The following is a 22,166-nucleotide window of genomic DNA, read 5'->3' on the forward strand; positions in this document are numbered from 1 at the left end:
TAATCAGCAAGCTAATATACATCATATGATAGCCAGCAGCATGAATTCATTATTAATTATATTAATTAAATGATACAGGACTGAAGTTGTCCCGCTACCCATGTGTCTTTAGCTTTCCTAAACTGATTAAAGCTTGGCAAGATCTGCAGCTTTACCTTATGCACTCAATAAGTCATGAACACAAATCAAAATTTTGTGCTCAAAAATTACTTTTATTTGCTTTCATGAAAGAAGACATTACATGAAAAAAAATTACATGTTTAATGGGTATCAAAGATACAAGTAAAATACAGAATTAAAACAAAATGGCATTGCTCAGCACATAGAATAACATGTATGTAAAGGGAGTACAAATTTGTGTTATTATTTATTTTCAGTGTAATATGCAGCCAGGACTTAATTTGAAGTTGTGTAGTCTAAACACTATAGTTACTGATAGCATTACTATAAGAAATTATTCACTAATCTGCCTGCTTTCCTGGGTTTTTGACTGCAAGTCCATTCTTTACATCACATCCACTTTCCTACAGTGTCAAACAACTCTGACAATACTGACATCATCACTCTAAGCTGGATAATTTTCTTGCCTGCCTGCTGCAAGACAATCAGCCTCTCTTATGTGTGCTTTAAATCTCACTGCTGTTTTGTCATTCTGTCTTTCAGACTCTCATATGTGCAACCCGACTCCTCCACATTTCCTTCCATTCAGAACCCACATCCAAGCCTTCATCCTCAATTCCACCACTGCCAGCATCTAGACACCAGGAGTCTTGTCCTAATTCCTATCATTGTTGGGACTTTGTTCTGCCATGAGCGGTCCAGAAGGTCTAATTACAAATAGCTTATAACTGAGAATTCATCTTCAGTTCTTTAAAATGATCAGTCCTTACCAAAAAAACCCCAAACTGATAAAAAAGCCATAGCTTTGACATATAAATCATGTTCACATGTATGCTCAAATGTGAAATGTGTGTTTTATTTATTATTACAGCTGCACAAGACTTTCATTGTATCAATCAATAGTGAGACAGAACAACTGAAAGTTCTTTTTCAATCCCAAATGCTTTGACACTAACACACAAAACACATAATGTGATATTCAGTGAGAAACAACAATGCAGGAGATTTTCCTGATATATTTACATAAATTAAAGACACTCCCATTTCAAAACAATGTTCTCTGTGTTATGCTAACCATTCAAGTGACAAAATGTGCAAGATATTTTTTTCTCTATGTACTAATGTGTGCAGATGAAATGACTGTATATCTTGCATTGTTTATATCAAATCTGTTGTAATTAATTGTAATTGTATATCAAGACAGGTCATTTAAATTAAAAGGAAAAACCTGAACTTGACTCTTACAGCAAGAGGATAACAAGTTAATTTGGGGGGGGGGGATTTCAATTTCAATTTTTTTTTTCAGAAATATGGTTTAAATTAAAGGAAATTACCACAATTTATACATTCAGCACTTCTCTAAGATCCACAGTGCAATACAAGGCACTGGTTGGATTCACACAAGAACAAATCAGACATAGATCTTGTAGCTAATTTACTAAAAACTTTGTAGATATTGTTGATTTAAAGATACTATTTTAAAGAATTGCTGGTCTTCACACTAGTAGTCGTTGACTGTACCACCTTAACTGAGACAGTTTATACTTAGGCAGAACATCTGTCAGCATAGGAATAAATAAAACTTCTAAGGAGGATTATGGGGCATGTGAAAACCAGCATCCAGCTTAACCCATACCAGAAACCTTAGGATTATTAGGCCGCTACTCTTTAAGCATGAACATTGTTTAATTGTTATAACAATGCCATACAATTCAGTGAATACTTCTTAAACATAGAAATGGTTGAATGTAAATATCTAGCTCAATATAAATGTAAAAGAAAACAAAACAAAAACAACTCTTTGTGTGTATCTTATGCACTTTGTTGAGGCAAACTTTAATGAATGTATATTTATCTCACAGCTACAATATTCATTTCTGGCAGGTCATCCACAGTGTAGTCCAGTGATGAGTAAAATTATTAAGATCTCTGACATTTTGATGGAATCCAGGTTATAAGCTTACTAATAATATATACCATAAGACTGTGATAAAAGTAGGACATCAGGTAAGAAAACCATCAATTCAAGTCAATTGTCTGCTCATTTTTTCATGACAGTACTTAAGAACATAGCATGCACTTTGAACCCATAACATTTGATTTCAAATATGTCAGTGGGTGCCCTAAAGTGCAAGATGTTAAAGGCAGAGAACACAGAGCATCTGATTATTAACTTGAAGAATAAGAGGGTGATACATGGCCCAGTATGCAATATTACGGCCCCTTAAGCATACTAAACAGAAAGGCACCATTGATATTTGTCTGCACTGAAATATTCTTTTAACTATACTATGAACTGCTGCATACTAGCGTATGGCACTTTACCTACAAGACATGACCACATTTGTACTGTTTTTTTTTATAAAACTTTATTTACTACATCTCTAAAATAAAAGTTTCATTCTTCATTTGTCTTTAAAAGTCTTTACACAGCAAATAAATTATGAGAATTTATCGAAAATAAAGGTTTAAAGGTTGTTTATATTCTTCCTCCATGTGAAGTAATCTTAGCAATTTCTTTTCTTTCTTTTTTTTTTTTACTTTACGCAGCAATTAAATCTTGTTGGTTGATGAGGCTAGATGACTTCACTGGTAGGTCATCATTTGGTGATGCTGGGTTAGTCCTGCCGCTATCTACAGCCCTGAGTAAAAGGACTGTATTCCTATCTGCACTTAGGAAGGGTATGTGTTCCCCCCGAGGCTCCTCTGTATCACTTACTAGTATGCTGTCACCATTTAACCTCAAATAATCAACCACATGGTCAGTGACACTATTGTTGCTGCAGTCAGTTACATTGTTGTTTGTGTTAATTAATTTCACAGGTGCTATTGAAAACATATAGCTGGCAGCTCTGGTGTCCTGTATGGTTTGGTAGTCAGTATTCTCCATAGCGAACAGTGGACTAGATGGCAAGCTATCTGCCACATGGCCATGATTGTAGTGTGAAGAGGTTCTCTTTTGTACATCCCGGCTTGAGGACTTGTGCAGCTGATGCAGCAAAGGGCGCTCTTCCTCACCAGAGGGACTTAAAGTCACAGAGGGAACAGAGATAGCTAGGCTGGATATGGGGGCTGAAATCTCGGATGGAGGAGAGCCAGGGGTTGCAAGAGAGTTCTGCGACTCTGAAGTCAGCTGGATCAGGGTTGCCATCACTGGTACAAACCTAAAAAAAAAACAACACATGTGAACAATAATTATACAACTGGGTCAGTAGCATTTCAATTCAACATCAGTATAACTTAACACACAATAACTAATCACATTATTACTGGGTGTTAAATGAATTAACATGACATAATGATTTTCTAGTGTTGCCGACTAAAAGCACTTTTATACTTTAAGCTGCAAATTCAGTTAATTAAGCACTTTGATTTATTTACCTATAACACACACACAAAAGAAGTTTTTTTTAATAAATGATCATAAGAAGACTGCTAGTCTATGGGCTCAAACTGTGGTCATAAATATTTTGTACTTGTAAATCAGTTTTGTACTTGTAAATCAGGATTTGTATGTGTAAAAAGAATTTGTGTGCGTGTAAAAAAGATTTGTATGTGTAAAAAGAATTTATGTGTGTGTAAAAAAGATTTGTATGTGTAAAAAAGATTTGTGTGTGTGTAAAAAAGATTTGTGTGTGGACTTAGCCAAAAAAAAACCCTGCAAGTTACAAGTACGAATTTTGACCCTATATTTCTTCCTTTCATCTGATTGGTCAATGTCATGTCAATCACAAATGTAACAATCCAATCAGAGAACAGATGGGTTTGGCTGTCAAATCTTTTTTACGCACACACAAATCTTTTTTACACATACAAATCTTTTTTACGCACACACAAATTCTTTTTAGACATACAAATCCTGATTTACAAGTACAAAACTGATTTACAGGTACAAAATATTTATGACCACATTTTGAGCCCATACTAGTCCAGCCCCATCTCATTTCCAAAACATCAAATACTTTTGTCAAAGACACATGCGTCTTAAACCAATGAACATGACTATGAAGCACTATGAACTTCATAGTCATGAAGACTATGACACAGGTCTCATTCCCCTACATGATATGTCTGTGAGTCTAATATTTCTGCAAGGCGTAATTGTATCTGACAGAACAACTACAGATGAAATGAGAGAGTGCATTTAATCCAGGGGTCGGCAATCCTGGGTGCGCGTGCCAGCTTAACTGATGGCAAGACCATAGCTGGACGATGGTGATTTTTTGTTTTTATGGGCCGATTATTTATTTATTTATTTTTTTAGTAACAGTATGAAATGAAAGGTGGTGGATTGGTCAGGTGCTGGCAGATGTGTAAAAATAACTAAGTTGTTTGGTGGTGGCAATGGCGGAGCTTCCACAGAGGCCAGCAGGTGGATGAGGGAAAGGGGAGGCAAGAGCAGAGACCCAAGGCGGCTGCTGGTCCGAGTGTCAGGTGAACTGAACTTCAGGAAAGAAGTTATGACCTGCAGTCTATCTGGGTCAGATATAAACCAAGTTTAGGTATAGTTTATTTTCGTAGTGCTGACTTTTTACACTCAGTTACAATAACTCGTACTGCGTACTAGCTAGAATGATGGAGTTTCTATACAGCTGGGTGGGTGCTATCATGTTGCTGATAGCGAACTTTATTTTATTCATAAGGTTAGTTAGTAGAGTTGCAACCGTCCCATAAAAAATGGAATCGTCCCTCATTCAGAGAAAATATTACACGTTTTGTATTGAGCTGAGAAGGAACGCAGTTTGTCCCGTACTTCAGCTAGAATGGAAAAAGACACAAAGCTGGAGTTATTCTGTCTTTATGCTGTACAGCTGCCTCTTCTTCTCTCATTCTCTCCCCCTCCCTCTCCTGTTGCTACTTCAATCATGAAACTGATCAATGATCAGCTGATTGGCTTTTCTCTCTTGTTTGTTTATCGCCAGCGGCGGTACTAGCCTGTTTGGCGCCCTGGGCAAACACTCCCTCTGGCGCCAGAGGAGTTCGAGTCTCCTGGAGAAAAATCCTGGCGGTTTGAGGCCCCAGGCTTGTGTTGGGTACGGTCCATCAGAATCAGAATCAGAATACTTTATTAATCCCGAAGGAAATTAGGGCTACAGCAGGCAGCACGCTAATGGCGCATGCGCACTTACAAAGGAACCTTCTGACCAACTTTACACAAACATCACATTGGGGAGACATGTCAGAAAGGTAGGCTGATAGGAAAAAAACAACGAAAATACATAACATGAGGTAAGAGGAGGAGAAAAAAACTAGTGGGAGAACAGTTTGATAACAGAAAAAACACCTCAGCACAAAAAGCACATGACTATCAATACACCATAGAAACACAAGACAAGCAACAGGGGCGGGTAAAGGGTAAGAGAGAGCCGGTGTAGACAGCGCATCCGGTCCTGCAGCATGTCTGCGCTGGTCCAGTCGACTGCCATCTTCCCCGGTAGGGCACAAGCATCGAAGCCGTTTGGAAAGGGAGGGGGGGATCAGTGTGTGCATATCAGTGTATGTGTGTGTGTGTGTGTCCAGAGTACAGCTGAGACAGTGTCCTTCGCCCCGCCAGGCTAAGTAAACAGTCTTCCAGCCAACCCAGGTGGCCTTGCATGGAATGGGGGGAACAGTCTAAACACAGTCGTTATCAGGGTGTTTTGTTCAGCTCCAGCCTTGAGACCGCAGCTGGTGCCTAAGGGGTCTCGCATGAAGTGATGGTGGTTTTTACTTTAGTGCGAACAACTCATATGAATTTCAAAGCTGTTCTAAGAGTCCAACACTGGTCTCTCAATCTCCCGTTGGAGAGCCGTGAGCTTTCTATGATGTTATCCAAACTTACGTTCCGTGATGTTGTCATTCTTGTGCTCAAAGAGCAGGTTCTGAGAACTCACGACCGCAGTGCACTTCCCAAGATGTGATACAATTTGCGCTCAAAGGTGTTATTCGAGCTAGCCCCTCCAGATGTAATTCAGTTTTTCACTCAGAGGTCTTGTTCTGAGTATTCACAGCAGCCGTAGCCTCTCCAAGATCTTATCCGTGCTGCACTCAATGAGCCCATTTTGAGAAACACACGCCTCGTCCCATCATTTCAATCCCAGCGGGCAGCCTTGTGGGGGTTTGAACAGCCGGTTCCGCTTCCTTAATTCTTCGATAAGCCAGGGCCAAGCCAGCTCCGATCAGCAAGAACCCTGTTATCATGGTTCCGAATAGGTAGATATCTTCAGCAGTCAGGCTCACCCGAGCCCAGACTTCTCGTTGAGAAGGGGTGTCAATTGCATTCAGAGACCAGTTGATCAAATCCATAATTCCTCTTTTAGGTTTTAGAGAACACACTGTGAGAGAGTGTTCCAGGGAAAAGTAAGTAAAAACACAAGACAAGACAAGGACATAAGAAGCTAAGCAGGGAAGATAAGGGCAGGAGAGGAGAAAAGTGCGACCGCCTTCGCTGAGAGCCAAAAGAGATGTCCATCACAAGGACATTGGCTCGAGCGCGCTGTTGGGGAGAAGCCAGCCCAGACCTGTGTTTGGTCCAAGTACGTCACAGGGACAGCGGTTCGGGTACACTGCGTACTATAGTGCACGGAGTGGCGGTGTTCGTTCCTTGGTCCGTAGAAGGCAAGGACCTCACGGGGGACGCCTCGTGTAGTAAAATGGGATCTAGATCCAGTAGAGCGGCAGACGTTCCACCGGGCAGCCAGGGACAAAACTCAATATTTGACTGTATGGTTAATAAATGGGGAATTGGGTGTATGAAATATGTTGTTAAGTGGCAAAAAGTAAACGGGTTTCCCGGGAAGGGATCGCTGAGTGTTAACCAGTTAAAGAAAGTAGAGAAACAGTTGCGGGAGGAGGAAGCGAAATTATTGAAATAAGGGAAAGTTAACACTGTAGATTTGCGTAGGGTAAGCGATGAGAAGGAATGTTTGAAAAAGTGGATGATGGAAGCAGAAAGGAGGGAAAAGAAAGCAGCTCTGAAAGAGTTGCCTAGAGAAGTGCATGGAAGGGAGGCTGATGCAGAATCTGCCTCAGCGCCTCTTCCGCCTCCGTATAACATGGAGAACAAAACATAATTTCCCTGTTCACACACTGTTTGTGCTTCTCCTTGTGCCCTAGTACAAGCTGTTTTGCAGGGCCTGAAAGCCGATGCCGATCTGGATTCCTTGCCTGACCCTATGCTGGGGGTAAGACACCTGACCTACGAGCATGAAGAAAACCATGGATATTGTCAGGCTTACAAGCAAAGACAGGGCGAATCTGTGGATTATTTCATACTTCGTATGATAAATGTGTTTGAAGCTAATGGTGGAATACCGAAGGATGACATGACAGGCGTCACTGCCTCCACATGTGAGCACCATCTCTGCGGCCATATTTTACGGGGACTAAGATCAGATGTGGCAGCTGAAGTAAGGTGTTCGCAAGTGGGGAGGGAAAATGAACCTCGGCTAACGGAACTACGACGCCATGCCCGCCACGCTCAGAACCACCTTGACGAAAGTAAAAAGCAAGAAAGAGGAAAAACAGAGCGGCGACCTCCACAACGCAGCCTTAACTCTGTAAAAAGGCCTCAGCGAACCCGCGGGGTGGCTTCCACTGTAAAGGCAGCTGGCGCGGCCGAGGCCGGGGGGGAAGACGTGATCGACGACGTGATCGACGACGTGATTGACGACGTGATTGACGACGCGATCGACAACGACAGCAGTGGTGAGGAGACCTAGATGCCTGCTTATCCTGTGGTAAGCTTGGACACTGGAAGCGGAATTGCCCTAACCGAGGCTATCCAAGACGCGAACATCATCAACACTAAAACGACCAAGTGACCAGGGCCAGTGGTGGGTGCAGGCGGACTGAGACCGGAGGGAAAGGACGCCAGAGAACGCTTCAGGCTGTGGTTTGCCCACCTCATCAGAACAGGGAAGTGAAAATCACACACACATACACACACACACACTGATGTAGAAAGTGTTTTGCACACAGACACACACACTTTAATACATCACACTTTTGAGCATGTAGAACGGTTTCTGTGTCACCAGCTGGTACATATGTACATTTAAATAGCGCGCCTTATAAATCACTACCCTTGTATAAAATGTTAGTTTGTAATCAGGAAGTAGAATTTCTTGTAGATTCCGGGGCCACCAACTCTATATTACGCTCAGATTCTCTCTCACCCCAGCCCGTGCTGGGTGAGAGGTTCACTCATTCTGTGTCCACATCAGGAACCATACAGGGAGAAACTTTCACCATACCCCTGTGTTGTGTAGACGGACAGGGTAGAAAATTCACACACGGGTTTCTGTGGTCAGACCTGTGCCCGGTCAAGTTGCTTGCCAGAGATTTGATGTGCAAGCTGAAAATAAGTTTAATTTCCTGCTATAATGGCATTAAAATCATGCAATCTGACTATGATTATATGATGGTGAAATATAGCCCCATGACCCCGGCTTTCGCTTACGGGTGGAAGCTGGAGGAGGGGCTGCTTGTTACAGAATTCATACAAGGGACTCGCAACTGCATGCCTCCAGACGTCTATTTTATGGCTTCCGGAGAGTTGAGTTGCATGTCTCTCTTTTCTCTGCATGGTTCTGATGACAGTTATGAGGAAGAATGGTACAGAACCGAGAATAATTTGCTAACTGTGACATGTATGTTTTGGAGCTCCACATTTGCTGCACTTGCAATTTCTCTCACTGATGAGCAAAGAAACATGTTTGCTATGGATGCATCCGTCCCACATGTTTCCCTGGCAAAAGCTTACAGCTACCAGTGGGAAGACATGGGAGAATTTATGCACCGGTGCTACCGCGCCTGTGATTGGGAGACTACAGATCACAAGAAAACAGTGTTGTTTTCTCAGGAAATAAAAGCCTACAAGAAAACTGTGACGTACAGGGAGTGCAGAATTATTAGGCAAATGAGTATTTTGTCCACACCATCCTCTGCATGCATGTTGTCTTACTCCAAGCTGTATAGGCTCGAAAGCCTACTACCAATTAAGCATATTAGGTGATGTGCATCTCTGTAATGAGAAGGGGTGTGGTCTAATGACATCAACACCCTATATCAGGTGTGCATAATTATTAGACAACGTCCTTTCCTTTCGCAAAATGGGTCAAAAGAAGGACTTGACAGGCTCAGAAAAGTCAAAAATAGTGAGATATCTTGCAGAGGGATGCAGCAGTCTCAAAATTGCAAAGCTTCTGAAGCGTGATCATCGAACAATCAAGCGTTTCATTCAAAATAGTCAACAGGGTCGCAAGAAGCGTGTGGAAAAACCAAGGCGCAAAATAACTGCCCATGAACTGAGAAAAGTCAAGCGTGCAGTTGCCAAGATGCCACTTGCCACCAGTTTGGCCATATTTCAGAGCTGCAACATCACTGGAGTGCCCAAAAGCACAAGGTGTGCAATACTCAGAGACATGGCCAAGGTAAGAAAGGCTGAAAGACGACCACCACTGAACAAGACACACAAGCTGAAACGTCAAGACTGGGCCAAGAAATATCTCAAGACTGATTTTTCTAAGGTTTTATGGACTGATGAAATGAGAGTGAGTCTTGATGGGCCAGATGGATGGGCCCGTGGCTGGATTGGTAAAGGGCAGAGAGCTCCAGTCCGACTCAGACGCCAGCAAGGTGGAGGTGGAGTACTGGTTTGGGCTGGTATCATCAAAGATGAGCTTGTGGGGCCTTTTCGGGTTGAGGATGGAGTCAAGCTCAACTCCCAGTCCTACTGCCAGTTTCTGGAAGACACCTTCTTCAAGCAGTGGTACAGGAAGAGGTCTGCATCCTTCAAGAAAAACATGATTTTCATGCAGGACAATGCTCCATCACACGCGTCCAAGTACTCCACAGCGTGGCTGGCAAGAAAGGGTATAAAAGAAGAAAAACTAATGACATGGCCTCCTTGTTCACCTGATCTGAACCCCATTGAGAACCTGTGGTCCATCATCAAATGTGAGATTTACAAGGAGGGAAAACAGTACACCTCTCTGAACAGTGTCTGGGAGGATGTGGTTACTGCTGCACGCAATGTTGATGGTGAACAGATCAAAACACTGACAGAATCCATGGATGGCAGGCTTTTGAGTGTCCTTGCAAAGAAAGGTGGCTATATTGGTCGCTGATTTGTTTTTGTTTTGTTTTTTAATGACAGAAATGTATATTTGTGAATGTGGAGATGTTATATTTGTTTCATAGGTAAAAATAAATCATTGAAATGGGTATATATTTGTTTTTTGTTAAGTTACCTAATAATTATGCACAGTAATAGTCACCTGCACACACAGATATCCCCCTAAAATAGCTAAAACTAAAAACAAACTAAAAACTACTTCCAAAAACATTCAGCTTTGATATTAATGAGTTTTGTGGGTTCATTGAGAACATGGTTGTTGTTCAATAATAAAATTATTCCTCAAAAATACAACTTGCCTAATAATTCTGCACTCCCTGTATACAGTCCATTGTGTCCGCTCAGTTGAGCTAGTGGACATAGCTGTCTCACACTGTCTGCTTCAAACGACACCTCCTCTAAACTCCTCACACCCCCTGCTGACAGAGGTGCCTGATGGCTTGTGGGCCTCCTATATGTATGATGTAGGCTAATTAAAGATTGTGAGCAGGTGGTAATCACTCCAAAGTCCTCTTTTAGACCATGCCAAAGACAATATCCTCTGAAACAGGAAGCCATAGAGCCATACAGCACCATGGTGATTCACTTCGCCCGGTGGGTTATTACTCTTCCAAGCTTGACCCAGTGGCTGCGGGCCTGCCTGGATGCCTGCGAGCAGTAGCTGCGTGTGAAAAGGCCATTCTTGCCTCACGTGACATCGTAGGGCACTCTCCTCTGACAGTGCAGGTACCCCATGCAGTTTCTGTTATTTTGCTGGAGCAGAAAACTTCACACCTTTCTGCAGCTCGCTGGCTCAAGTACTCTTCCATACTGCTTGACATGCCCACCATCACAATGAAACGATGCACAACACCTAACCCAGCCACTCTTCTCCCCACGCGAGAGGATGGTGAGCCACACAGCTGCACTGCTGTATTGGGTGAAACTTGTACACCTCAGATTGACCTGTTAGATGTTCCCATCGAGAACTCTGACATTGTGTTATATGTAGATGGCTCCTCCTCACGCGATTCATGTGGAACTAACCGGGTGGGTTTTGCTGTGTGTTCTGATCATGCTACTCTTGTTTCAGGCTCATTGCCCAGACACTTCTCAGCACAGACTGCGGAACTTGTGGCGCTCACAGAAGCCTGTAAACTTGCGGAGGGTGAGTCGGCCACCATCTACACTGACTCTCGCTACGCGTTTGGTGTGGTACATGATTTTGGCGCCTTGTGGAGACACAGAAAGTTCCTGAAATCTGATGGGAAGCCCATCCTGAATGCTAACCAGGTAGCAGCACTGCTGGACACCATCCTCCTACCTGCTCACATTGCTGTACTGAAGTGTGCAGCACACACAGGTAAAACTGATTCTGTCTCCCGAGGAAATGCTGCCACCGATGCAGCCGCCAAAGCAGGCCTACCCTTCCAACTTGTCTTGGCACCGCTGCCCACACCTAGCCTCGCTGATCTTCCTGCTGTACAGTCATTTGCCTCCCAGCCAGAGAAATCTGGCGCAAACATGGCTGCACACTGGTCGAATCTGTCTGGCGCTCCCCTGATGGCCACCCATGTCTGCCTAAACACTTCTTCCCATGGTTTCTAAAATGGGCACATGGGTTAGACCATGTGTCTAAAGGGGGGATGCTACAAGCAGTAACATCGCTATGGTTCACCAAAGGATTTTCCACAGCAGCTGAGAGGTATTGCAAAAGGTGTCTCATTTGTGAGACTGACAATGTGGGTCTCACAGGTAAACACTGCAACACCCCCCCCCCCAGATATGCCTTTTGACCATCTAATGATGGATTTCATTGAATTGACACCAGCCGAGGGAAAGAAGTATTGTCTGGTAGTAGTGGACATGTTCTCTAAGTGGGTAGAAGCATTCCCCACTAAAAGTGCAGACAGCAGTGCAGTGGCAAAAGCCCTCCTGTCAGAAATCATTCCCAAGTGGGATATCCCGGGGAAAATCACAAGTGATAATGGCACTCACTTTGTGAACCAGGCATTGAAGGAAATCAGCGAGCAACTAGGTTTCAAATTGCAAACACACTGTGCATATCACCCACAATCTGGAGGTGCGGTGGAGAGAATGAATGGCTCCTTAAAGTCCAAGCTGGTGAAGTGCTGTGAAGAAACTGGCCTCACGTGGCCAAAAGCACTTCCCCTCGTGCTGATGTATGTGCGCACACGGACCAAACCCCTAGTACACCTCAGCCCTTATGAGGTGTTATATGGACGACCTGCCAGAGTGGGGGCAGAACCCCCGAAATGGACAGGCATGTCCACAGAGTTGCGCAACAGCGAAATGATTGTGTACTGTCAAAATCTCTCCAGGACTCTCTCGCAGGTACACAGAGCAGTGAAAGCAACCCTGCCCAGGCCAGCAGAAGGACCCCTGCACCCGTTCAAACCAGGGAACTGGGTGTTAGTGAAGGATTTCAGGAGGAGACACTGGAAGGCGAAGCGGTAGCTGGGCCCATTCCAAGTCCTACTGACCACACAAACAGTGGTGAAGGTTGGAGAACGAGTTACTTGGATCCACGCCAGCCACTGTAAGCTGTTTGGAGGAGAATCACCCGGAACGGAGGAACAACCGGACGAGACAAGCGGGGCAGAATAATCCCCGCACCTCATTCAGGTAGTAGGCAGTCTACCCTCTACCTGCAACGATGCAACAAGCCAGGAAGCAGCTCATCACTGGGGTAGCCCTGATGCTCTTCAGTGGGCTGATGATTGCCCTCTGGAACCCATTTTCCAGGAGACCAAACTTCCCGGGACAATGCCACGACTCCAAAGAAGACTCCTATTATTTAATCATAGGAGTGGATCAGGCCGGCGCAGACACAATGGGCATAATAAAGGTAAGACTACATCGTGCATTAAGCCCAAACCACAGTGTGACCCGTGCTAATGCAACGGAGGTCACCGCCACCATAGCCAAGCAAACATTCAGACCACCAAATACTTGGCTTGACTGGATAACATACACGGCCAGTGTAAACAACATGACGGACTGTGTGGCCTGCTCTGCAGCCCGCCCCACACTGTTCACTGTGCCTGTCCCTTTATTGTTCTGGGAGAACAGACCAGGATTTGATTGCATGCTACCACTCCCCCCCGTGTTCTCCCCATGCCTAACCAGAGTAAATGCCACCCCCGTAGGAGCTCCTGATGATTCATCGTGTGCTAAAATAATAAATGTCACAAAATGGGAAAATATGAGCAGCATTAACGTGGCTTGAGCCGATCTGTTCTGGTGGTGCGTTGACAAGGTGTTAAGAGACACTCTGCCCAGCAGCTGGTCAGGAACCTGGACCATTGTGAGGTTGGCTCTCCCTATAGTGTTAGCAGGGTCCCACACCTCTGCAGAGACCCATGTGGGAAGGGCCCGTAGGACCACAACGCAAGATTTTGATTTGACTAAAAACTCCACAACTTATATAGACGCTATAGGTGTCCCCAGAAGTGTCCCTGATGAGTTTAAATTGGCTAACCAGGTTGCAGGGGGGTTCGAGTCTATCTTCTTATGGGTAACTCCGAATAAGAATATGGACAGAATAAACTATGTCCATTACAACGTCCAGCGACTGGCCAATCTGACACGGGATGCAGTGGTGGACCTATCTGAACAGCTGGCTGCCGCATCCTTGATGGCCTGGCAGAATCGAATGGCTCTGGACATACTCTTGGCTGAAAAGGGGGGGTCTGCACTATGGTGGGTCCTCTGTGCTGCACTTTCATTCCAAAAAACACAGCTCCAGGCGGCACTGTAACCAGTGCCAGAGCCTTGGAAGGTTTGCAAACACTGTCATCCCAAATGACAGAGGACTCCGGCATTAATAACCCCTTAGACGGGTGGTTCAACAGACAGTTTGGGAAGTATAAGGCCATAGTGATGTCGTTGCTAATGTCCATAGCCACTTTTATTGCCATTCTCACATGATGTGGTTGCTGTCTGATCCCATGCCTCCGTACCCTATTGAGTAGATTAATCACAGTGGCACTGACAAGAGAAAGCGAGTCTCCCAAATTGCAGCTTACCCTGTTGAAAGCTGAAGATTACATTGATGATAGCGAGAGCGAGGATGATTGTGATGAGTGAAGTTATTTTTCCTGACACTGTAAGAATGATGCATATTGTGAAACCTTTTTGAGTGTGCAATATTGCTGATGTAATTAACAGAATGTTAGGAAGAGAAATCCTTGGTATTAGTGATTGGGATGCAATCAAGAGGGTGGGAATTGTAGTAGGATTTCTCTTCAATGTGTTGTCTTGATGAAATGATTTGATGTTACTTGTTTAGTATGTCTTGTTCACACCTCATTCACGCTGGGAAACAGACGGTGAGAACCTGGTGAATGTCTCCCAGGAGATGGAAGCTCAGGAAGGCTTGGCCCCACAGTGGGGGAGAGTCTCAAAGGTGATAGAGGGTTTTCTGTTTAGAACCAAGGTGTGAACTGCAACTGTAAAAGCCTTTTGTTCTATGACTGTGTTTTAAAAGGAACCTGAACTGTTCATTGTCAGAGACAACTCTCAGTGCCGCCTGACTGACGTCTCTCCTCATGCATGGGAAATAAAGTGTTGGGTTTTAACTGCTCATCGTGTCTGCAGGCTTTGTTAATAAATTTCCACGACAACACACACACACATAAAGAGAGAGAGAGAGTATGCATAGTATGCAAACGGCTACCAAACAGCCATCATAATTCGTCATACAACGAGAAGAGGACAAATCAACAATTGACAATGACTAATTAATATTAAAATCTGTAACATAATGTATTGTTTGGAGTTTAGTCTGTTACTGTTACTATTTTTACCATTTCTTTTTGGAGCAACTGTAACCTACATAATTTCCTTAGGGATTAATAAAGTATTCTGATTCTGATTGTTTCAGTATACATGACCTGCCATGATCCAATGACACATCTGCTTGCCTGTATCTTTTGCTCATTTCTCCTCCACTTATTTTCTCTATTTTCTAAACTGAGAACCTGATGGCTTAGAACTTTTCTTGTCCATCTTCCATTGGTTTTAATTTTGCACTCCAGTATGAACACAAATCCCCCAACCTGAAGATCACCACAACATAACCTAACAAACCTACACCTTAGTTCACAGATTCACTTTGTCTAGGGTGTATTGCTGGGATTTCACACAACCCAGGATTCAAATCATGAATACATAATGGGCTTGGATTTACAACATTATGAATGAAATGTGCTCTATTTGGAAGCAGCAGGGCCCCCTCCACTTTCAACAGGTTGTGTGTGAGATTTTAAATCATCAAACTGTAAATTATAAATCTTAAATTGTTATTGATCTCTTTACCCCTAGTCCTAAAGTGGATATTTATTTTCTTACTCTTCCGATATTTATTGTTTGTTTATTTGCACTGCTGTAACTGGAGCCTCGTCGTCTAGTCTCTCTATATAATGTACTGTATATAGCGAATATGAGAATAAAATTTACTTTGACTTCAGCACCAAGCAGGCGCTCGCGCTCACTTTTCGCATATAGAATTTCAAAAAAACATCGGTGCAAATTATAAGTCTGTATCATAATGTCTGGTGTTTTCGTGTTTGTTGGTTTGTTTTTATTTTGTTTTATTTTGCGAGTTGTGTTATGTTTACATACACTTCTAAGATGGTGAAGGGTTGCTTTACAAGGGGGACTGAATATGAACATGTACTCAGTTACCAGTAGGGGGCTCTGTGACTAATAGTGATAGAAGGATAGAAGAAGAGAAGTGTATTGTGATATGTTTTGAATGGCTAACTACTGCTGAATACACGTTCCATTATAAACCAAGTCGTCTCCGTTCTTCTGTCGAAACACCACAAATTGGCGACGAGGATGAGTGCATCAGTTCCGAGTCCACCATCTTTTCTTCCACATGTGGGTGAGCCGCCGATTCCATTTACTACATGGCGGAAAATATTCGACAATTACATGCTAGTAATCAATGCCACGGGAGACGCATGGCCGGATTCTAGGAAACGCGGATCCTAGATGGCCCGGAGGGACAGCGGTTATTCTACACGTTACCGGAGCAAGGTGATACATATGCTGACGCCATGAGCGCACTGGAGAAGCACTTTTTGCCGAAAGTGAATGTCATGGCGTGCGGTCATACATTCAGACAGCGTATTCAACGAGCAGATGAGACTGTTTCTCAGTATGTGGTGGCTCTGAGAGTGTTAGCTTCATCTTGTAACTTTGGACAAATGGAAAGTGAAATGATAAGAGATCAGTTAATCTCCAATGCTCATCTCAGCGCTGTGAAAGACAAACTGTTACTGGAGGACGATCTCACACTGGATAAGGCTCTAACTATTGCAGGCCAGGTGGAAGCAGCAGTCAAAAACGCTACTCTACTCTCCACACCCGGCTCGTTTCCGACCGCGCCTGTTCAGACAGTCGACGCGGCAAATTCCCACTCTCACCAGAGGAGAGGACCTCGCCCTGCTAAAGGCTGCACTCCAGACCAACGCAAACGGGGAGGTTCAAAGCAGCAGCAGCAGAAATGCTTCAGGTGTGGTTCTCACAGCTAATGATAAAAACTGCCCGGCTGCTTCTTCAAAATGCAACAACTGCGGGAAAAAGGGACATTTTGCCAAGGTATGCAAGTCGTCAGTCAGTGAAGTGAGAGAAGTAGTGGTTCCAGAATTGGCAGTACTGTGCGTGCAAGATGCTAAAATGATGGCAGCTATTCAAGATAAGCTTACCTGCACTGTCGACATTGAAACTGTACAAGGTGGTTCTAAGACGGTAGAGCTGATAGTAGACACTGGAGCTTCTGTGTCTATTCTGCCAGAAACTATCTACAGACAGTATTTTGCAGACTGTTCACTGGTGCGACCTAAAGTCAAACTAGTTACTTATGCTAAAGATGAGTTAGCTGTGATGGGTTGTCTGCCTGCATCAGTTGCACTGCATGCACAGAATGAAAAAGTTCCTGCTTCCTTCTACATTGTCAAAGCTGGTTCCCCGCTATTAGGCCTCGACCTCATTAGAGCACTGAACGTCTGCATCGTCGGAGGCAAAGTGGACCGCATTCAGGATGAAACTGCAGATGAGCCGGATTCTACTAACCGGAAGTCTGCTGTATACAATGTTGATCCTATTCCACCAGCTCAACTTGGATGTGTTAAAGGGTTCATCCATAAAGTACAGGTAAACAACAATGTGCAGCCTGTACGTCAAAAGCTGAGACGCCTGCCATTAAGTGTACGTACAGAGGTATCAGTGGAACTCTCTCGCTTACTCAAAGCTGGCATAATTGAAAGGATCGATGCAGCTGAGTGGGTGAGTCCTCTGGTCGTGGCCCGGAAGCGCAGAAGGGAGTTGAGACTGTGTGTTGACCTTCGTGAACCCAATAAGAGCATCATTGCTGACTGCCATCCTCTTCCTCATATGGAGGATCTGTTTTCTGAGTTGGCGGGTGCCACTCACTACAGCCAGATTGACCTCAGCTCAGCATACCACCAATTACCTTTGCATCCGGAGAGCCGCAAGCTGACTGCTTTCATCACTCATGAGGGACTGTTCCAGTTCACACGTGTTCCATTTGGCCTAGCATCAGCACCTTCGGCTTTCCAGAAAATGATGCAAACAGTCCTGAAAGATCTGCCTGGTGTTCGCAACTACTTGGATGACATCATCGTCTACTGAACATCAAAGGAGGTGCATGATACATGCCTGCAAGCTGTTCTCCAACGTCTCAGAGACGTCGGCCTGCAGATTAATGCTGGGAAAAGTTCCTTCTGCCAGTCACACATTACATTCCTGGGCCATGTAATCTCAAAGGAAGGCCTACATCCAAGCCAACATCACCTTACTGCTATTGCTGAGGCTCCTGCTCCAAAGGATATGGCTGCATTGCGCTCGTTCCTGGGTTTGTCATCCTGGTTCAGTAAATTTATTCCAGATTATGCTACACTGGTGGAGCCACTGCGACAGTTGCTGAAAACAGACATGAAAGTTGAAATCCAGTGGAACGAGGCAGCACATGAGAGCTTCAGTAACCTGAAAAAACTCCTTCTGGAAAGTTCCGCACTTGCCGTCTATGACCCTGACTTACCTGCTTTTATCACCACAGACGCATCAGACTACGGGCTAGGCGCTGTGTTGACACAGTTACATCCAGATCAAGTGGAGCGGGTTGTGGCGTTCGCCTCCCGAACACTGTCTCCTGCTGAAAGAAAGTACTCCACCACAGAAAAGGAGGCGTTAGCCTGTGTCTGGGCGGTGGAAAGATGGCGTACATATGTATGGGGCCGCAGATTCACGCTTCGTACTGACCACCAAGCTCTTACTACCCTTCTCAGCACCAAAGGTATGAACAGAGCGGGCATGAGAATCGCACGATGGTCTGCAAGGTTGATGTGTTTTCAGTACGATGTGCAGTACCGTCCTGGTGTTCAGAATATCATCGCAGACTGCCTCTCACGGATTCCCTGACATACTCCAGCACTGACATTGATGCTGAAAAAGACCTTCTCTTGGAGATAGCTGAAGTTTCTCCTCTCTTGACAGCGACACCGTTGACGGATTTTAAAGCTGAATGTCAGGACTGCCCTGACCTTTCTCTGCTGCGACAGGTTATCCGCTCAGGCTGGCCTAAGGTGAAACGGTCTCTCCCACCTGAGATGCAGCCGTATTTCCTGGTGCGACATGAACTTGCTGTGGAATCACCGTTGGTTTTCCGGGGGACACGTCTGGTGGTCCCAAGGTCCCTGCGAGAAAAGGTGATATGCCTCGCACACGAAGGTCACCAGGGCATAGTTCGCACAAAGCAGCGGCTCAGAGAGCTTTACTGGTGGCCATGCATGGATACTCAAGTCCATGCGATTCTGTCATCATGCTCTGTCTGTCAATCGTGTGACAAAACGGCCAAAACTGCTCCTGCTTCCCTACAGCCGGTTCAGTTTCCAGATGGTCCCTTTCAGCATGTGGCCGTTGACATTGTTGGACCTTTTGACCGTGGGTCGCAGGACTGCAGGTTTGCTATCACACTGGTCGATTACTTCAGCAAATGGCCAGAAGCCGTGGAAGCCCGCCGTAACAGAGATGCTACAGAATTACTGTGCTACAGCTCATGCAACAACTGGAGCAGCTCCGTTTCAGCTTCTCAGAGGGAGACCAATGAGAACAAAGCTAAATGTCCTGCCATTTCCCAAAGACACAGGACAGTATGACCAATGCAGGGCCAGAGTCTTTCACCAGCAACGTAGGAGTAAACGCTACACTGATGCTAAGAGGGGGGCAAAACCTCCCCAGCTTGTGGTCGGTGACAGGGTGCGGATACGTAAGCCTTTCCAAGTGGGGAAGGGAGAGAGACAGTTCACTGATCCACTGTCAGTGCAGCAACAGACTGGACTGAGCACCTTCATCTTGAGTGATGGAAAGCGATGGAATGCAGCCCGTCTCTCACTCTGCCGAGCAGAGAATGCTGAGCCGTTGCAGGCTGGTGAAGAGGTTGAAAACAACATAAGAGAAACTCCTAAAAGACCTTCTGTTCCTAACAGACCAAGACAGTTACCAGCTTGGACCAAGGATTATGTAATGAAATGAGTTTTAAAAAAAAAAAGTGGGAAAATAACACGCTTGAGCTGTTGGATGGTAATGTTAAGTTCCATACTGCTAGTTCTGAGGTCCAAGTATAATAGATGATTGATTTACTATGATTTATTTGTGAAGTTTTGTGACTTAAGGTTGTTAAGTTACTACAGTAACCTTAACTGTACAAGTATTCATTATAAAGGACGATTTAGGCACCATAACAAGATGGGTATGTTAAAATCACAGGTATAGTTCAAACACCCAGTAGTGTTATAGGTGAAATAGGTTCAGCAAGCAGTATTGAAATGCTGTCTGGTTGCAAAGTTTACTACTGATAATGTTATGTGCAAATAGTAATGTTACCATGCTAAGTAAGTAATACTGAGGTAGTAGAATTCTGTGAGAATGAGGAGAGATGTTATGTTTACATACACTTCTAAGATGGTGAAGGGTTGCTTTACAAGGGGGACTGAATATGAACATGTACTCAGTTACCAGTAGGGGGCTCTGTGACTAATAGTGATAGAAGGATAGAAGAAGAGAAGTGTATTGTGATATGTTTTGAATGGCTAACTACTGCTGAATACACGTTCCATTATAAACCAAGTCGTCTCCGTTCTTCTGTCGAAACACCACAAGTTGGTTATTAGATGCTGCTCCAGCCAGCCGGAGAAACCCCCGCCGCCCTGCCCTCTCCTCCCTGTGCTGCAAGCAGCTGGCACACCTCATAAACGGAGGGCACCTTTCTATCGCCCATTTGCTGGGAGTAATCCCAGCAAATGGGCGATAGAAAACCGATCGGTGCCTATGCCATTTCCAACATGCGCTGACTGATGTCGGGGCAGCATGAGTACAAGCAATTTTTTTAAATTTATTTATTTTTTGCCGATGCCCGTGATGCCGCCCCCACCACGATGCCGCCCCGGGCAACCGCCTGTGTCGCCCGTATCAAAAACCGCTACTGTAACTAGGTAACCACTGCTCGTCTTGCTTGACCCAACAGGTCAAGCGTTCTGCTATGACAGTTGTCAGAGGAGAACCAGCATGACTTTGCAGTGGCAAAAATGGAATCTGTTGCATGTATGGTGATTAGCACCACTTTCAAACCAATACTCTAGTTTTCATTAAAGTACTGAGGGAGTAGCCACTTCCTAACCTCACTGGATACTCAAATTCTTTCTTTCATTTTATTGCTCTCCTTTTCTGTGTCTAAAGAAGAAAAACAAAAATAAACAAAAATGTTTTTAAAAATTACACAATCCTCTATTTTCTCTCAGCCAGTTTTTTTAAGCCATTCTTTTGGTTAAATAATTGGATACATTTTATAGACCTTTTTTATTTTTTCTTCAATGCTTACAAGGGCAATGCTTACAATTTTTGTCAGTTTGCTTCTTTACATGACCCCAGTGGGTTTTAAATGAAACAGTTAAGATGTTATTTTAATGCAGACCTTCAGCTTTAATTCAAGGGTTTTGAAAAAGTATTTCACTAATTGTTATAAAGTACTGAAATATTTAATAATAATACTATAAATTTCATATACATGGGCCCCATTCTTTTAGAGATAAAAGATGTGAGACATTGCAGAGAGCCTTTATAAAGACACATAAAAAATATAAGTTATGTTAAAAATTGCATGTTAAAAAATACTTCTTTGTACATCCACAATATTCTTAATATAGTCTGGTTACAGAGTTCCTCCCTCAGTGTTCCCTCTGTGTGATCCAACTTCTCTGGATATGCAAAGTACTGTGGTACAAGAATGACATTCCGACTTGCACCAAACACTTTTTTTTTTCTTTTTGTAACAGTGTAGATAGCAAAAACTTGTCAGATAAACAAGTCAACAGTCTGGCACTTCCTTAAAAAGCAGGAATTCACTGGCTAGCTCAGAATCACCAGAAGGCCTGGAAGACAACTAAAGTGGATGACTGTAGATTTTTTTCCATGATTAAGAAGTTTAGGGAAATTCCTTCACAACATCTTGCCAAGTCAAGAACATTTTTGATGATGTAGGTGTATCGTCGAAGTCTGCAATCGCAAAATTCTTTCATGAATGTAAATACATGGGATTTTTACAATAATTTGCAAACTACTGCTTAGAGTACAAGTTCACAAAGTCAAAAAAATATCTCAAAGAAAAAACTAAAATATAGTTGAGTCAGAATAATGATAAGATAACTATAGCTATGGTGAAGAAAAGTGGCAGCTCATGCACTTTTGTTTTTTTTTATATTTCTTTTGTTTTATCTATAAAACTCAAACATGTGATATGATAATTCAATTTTATATATCTTAGATCTGCTGCACATTGTTAAAGATACTTCATTGAGGTAACATCATACAAAAATAAATAAATAAATCTTTCCTGCATCCA

The 22,166-nt window shown here is 43.7% G+C and overlaps 1 protein-coding gene across 3 annotated transcripts in view; it reads right to left on the reverse strand.

Annotated features, from left to right (window-relative positions):
- Window positions 1–191: 191 nt before the first annotated feature.
- The window catches only part of nrg1 (neuregulin 1), a 65,651-nt gene continuing 43,676 nt past the window's right edge, over window positions 192–22,166 (reverse strand). For all 3 annotated transcript variants that reach the window (XM_084936008.1, XM_084936010.1, XM_084936009.1), the window contains exon 8: window positions 192–3,284. In XM_084936008.1, the coding sequence (XP_084792134.1) occupies window positions 2,663–3,284 (622 nt within the window). In that variant the 3' untranslated portion in view covers window positions 192–2,662. The remainder of the gene's footprint in view (window positions 3,285–22,166) is intronic.

This window comes from Perissodus microlepis, chromosome 7 (genome assembly GCF_051167445.1).
Source record: "Perissodus microlepis isolate ML-2025 ecotype Zambia chromosome 7, ASM5116744v1, whole genome shotgun sequence".
In the NCBI taxonomy this organism is placed as follows: Eukaryota; Metazoa; Chordata; class Actinopteri; order Cichliformes; family Cichlidae; genus Perissodus; species Perissodus microlepis.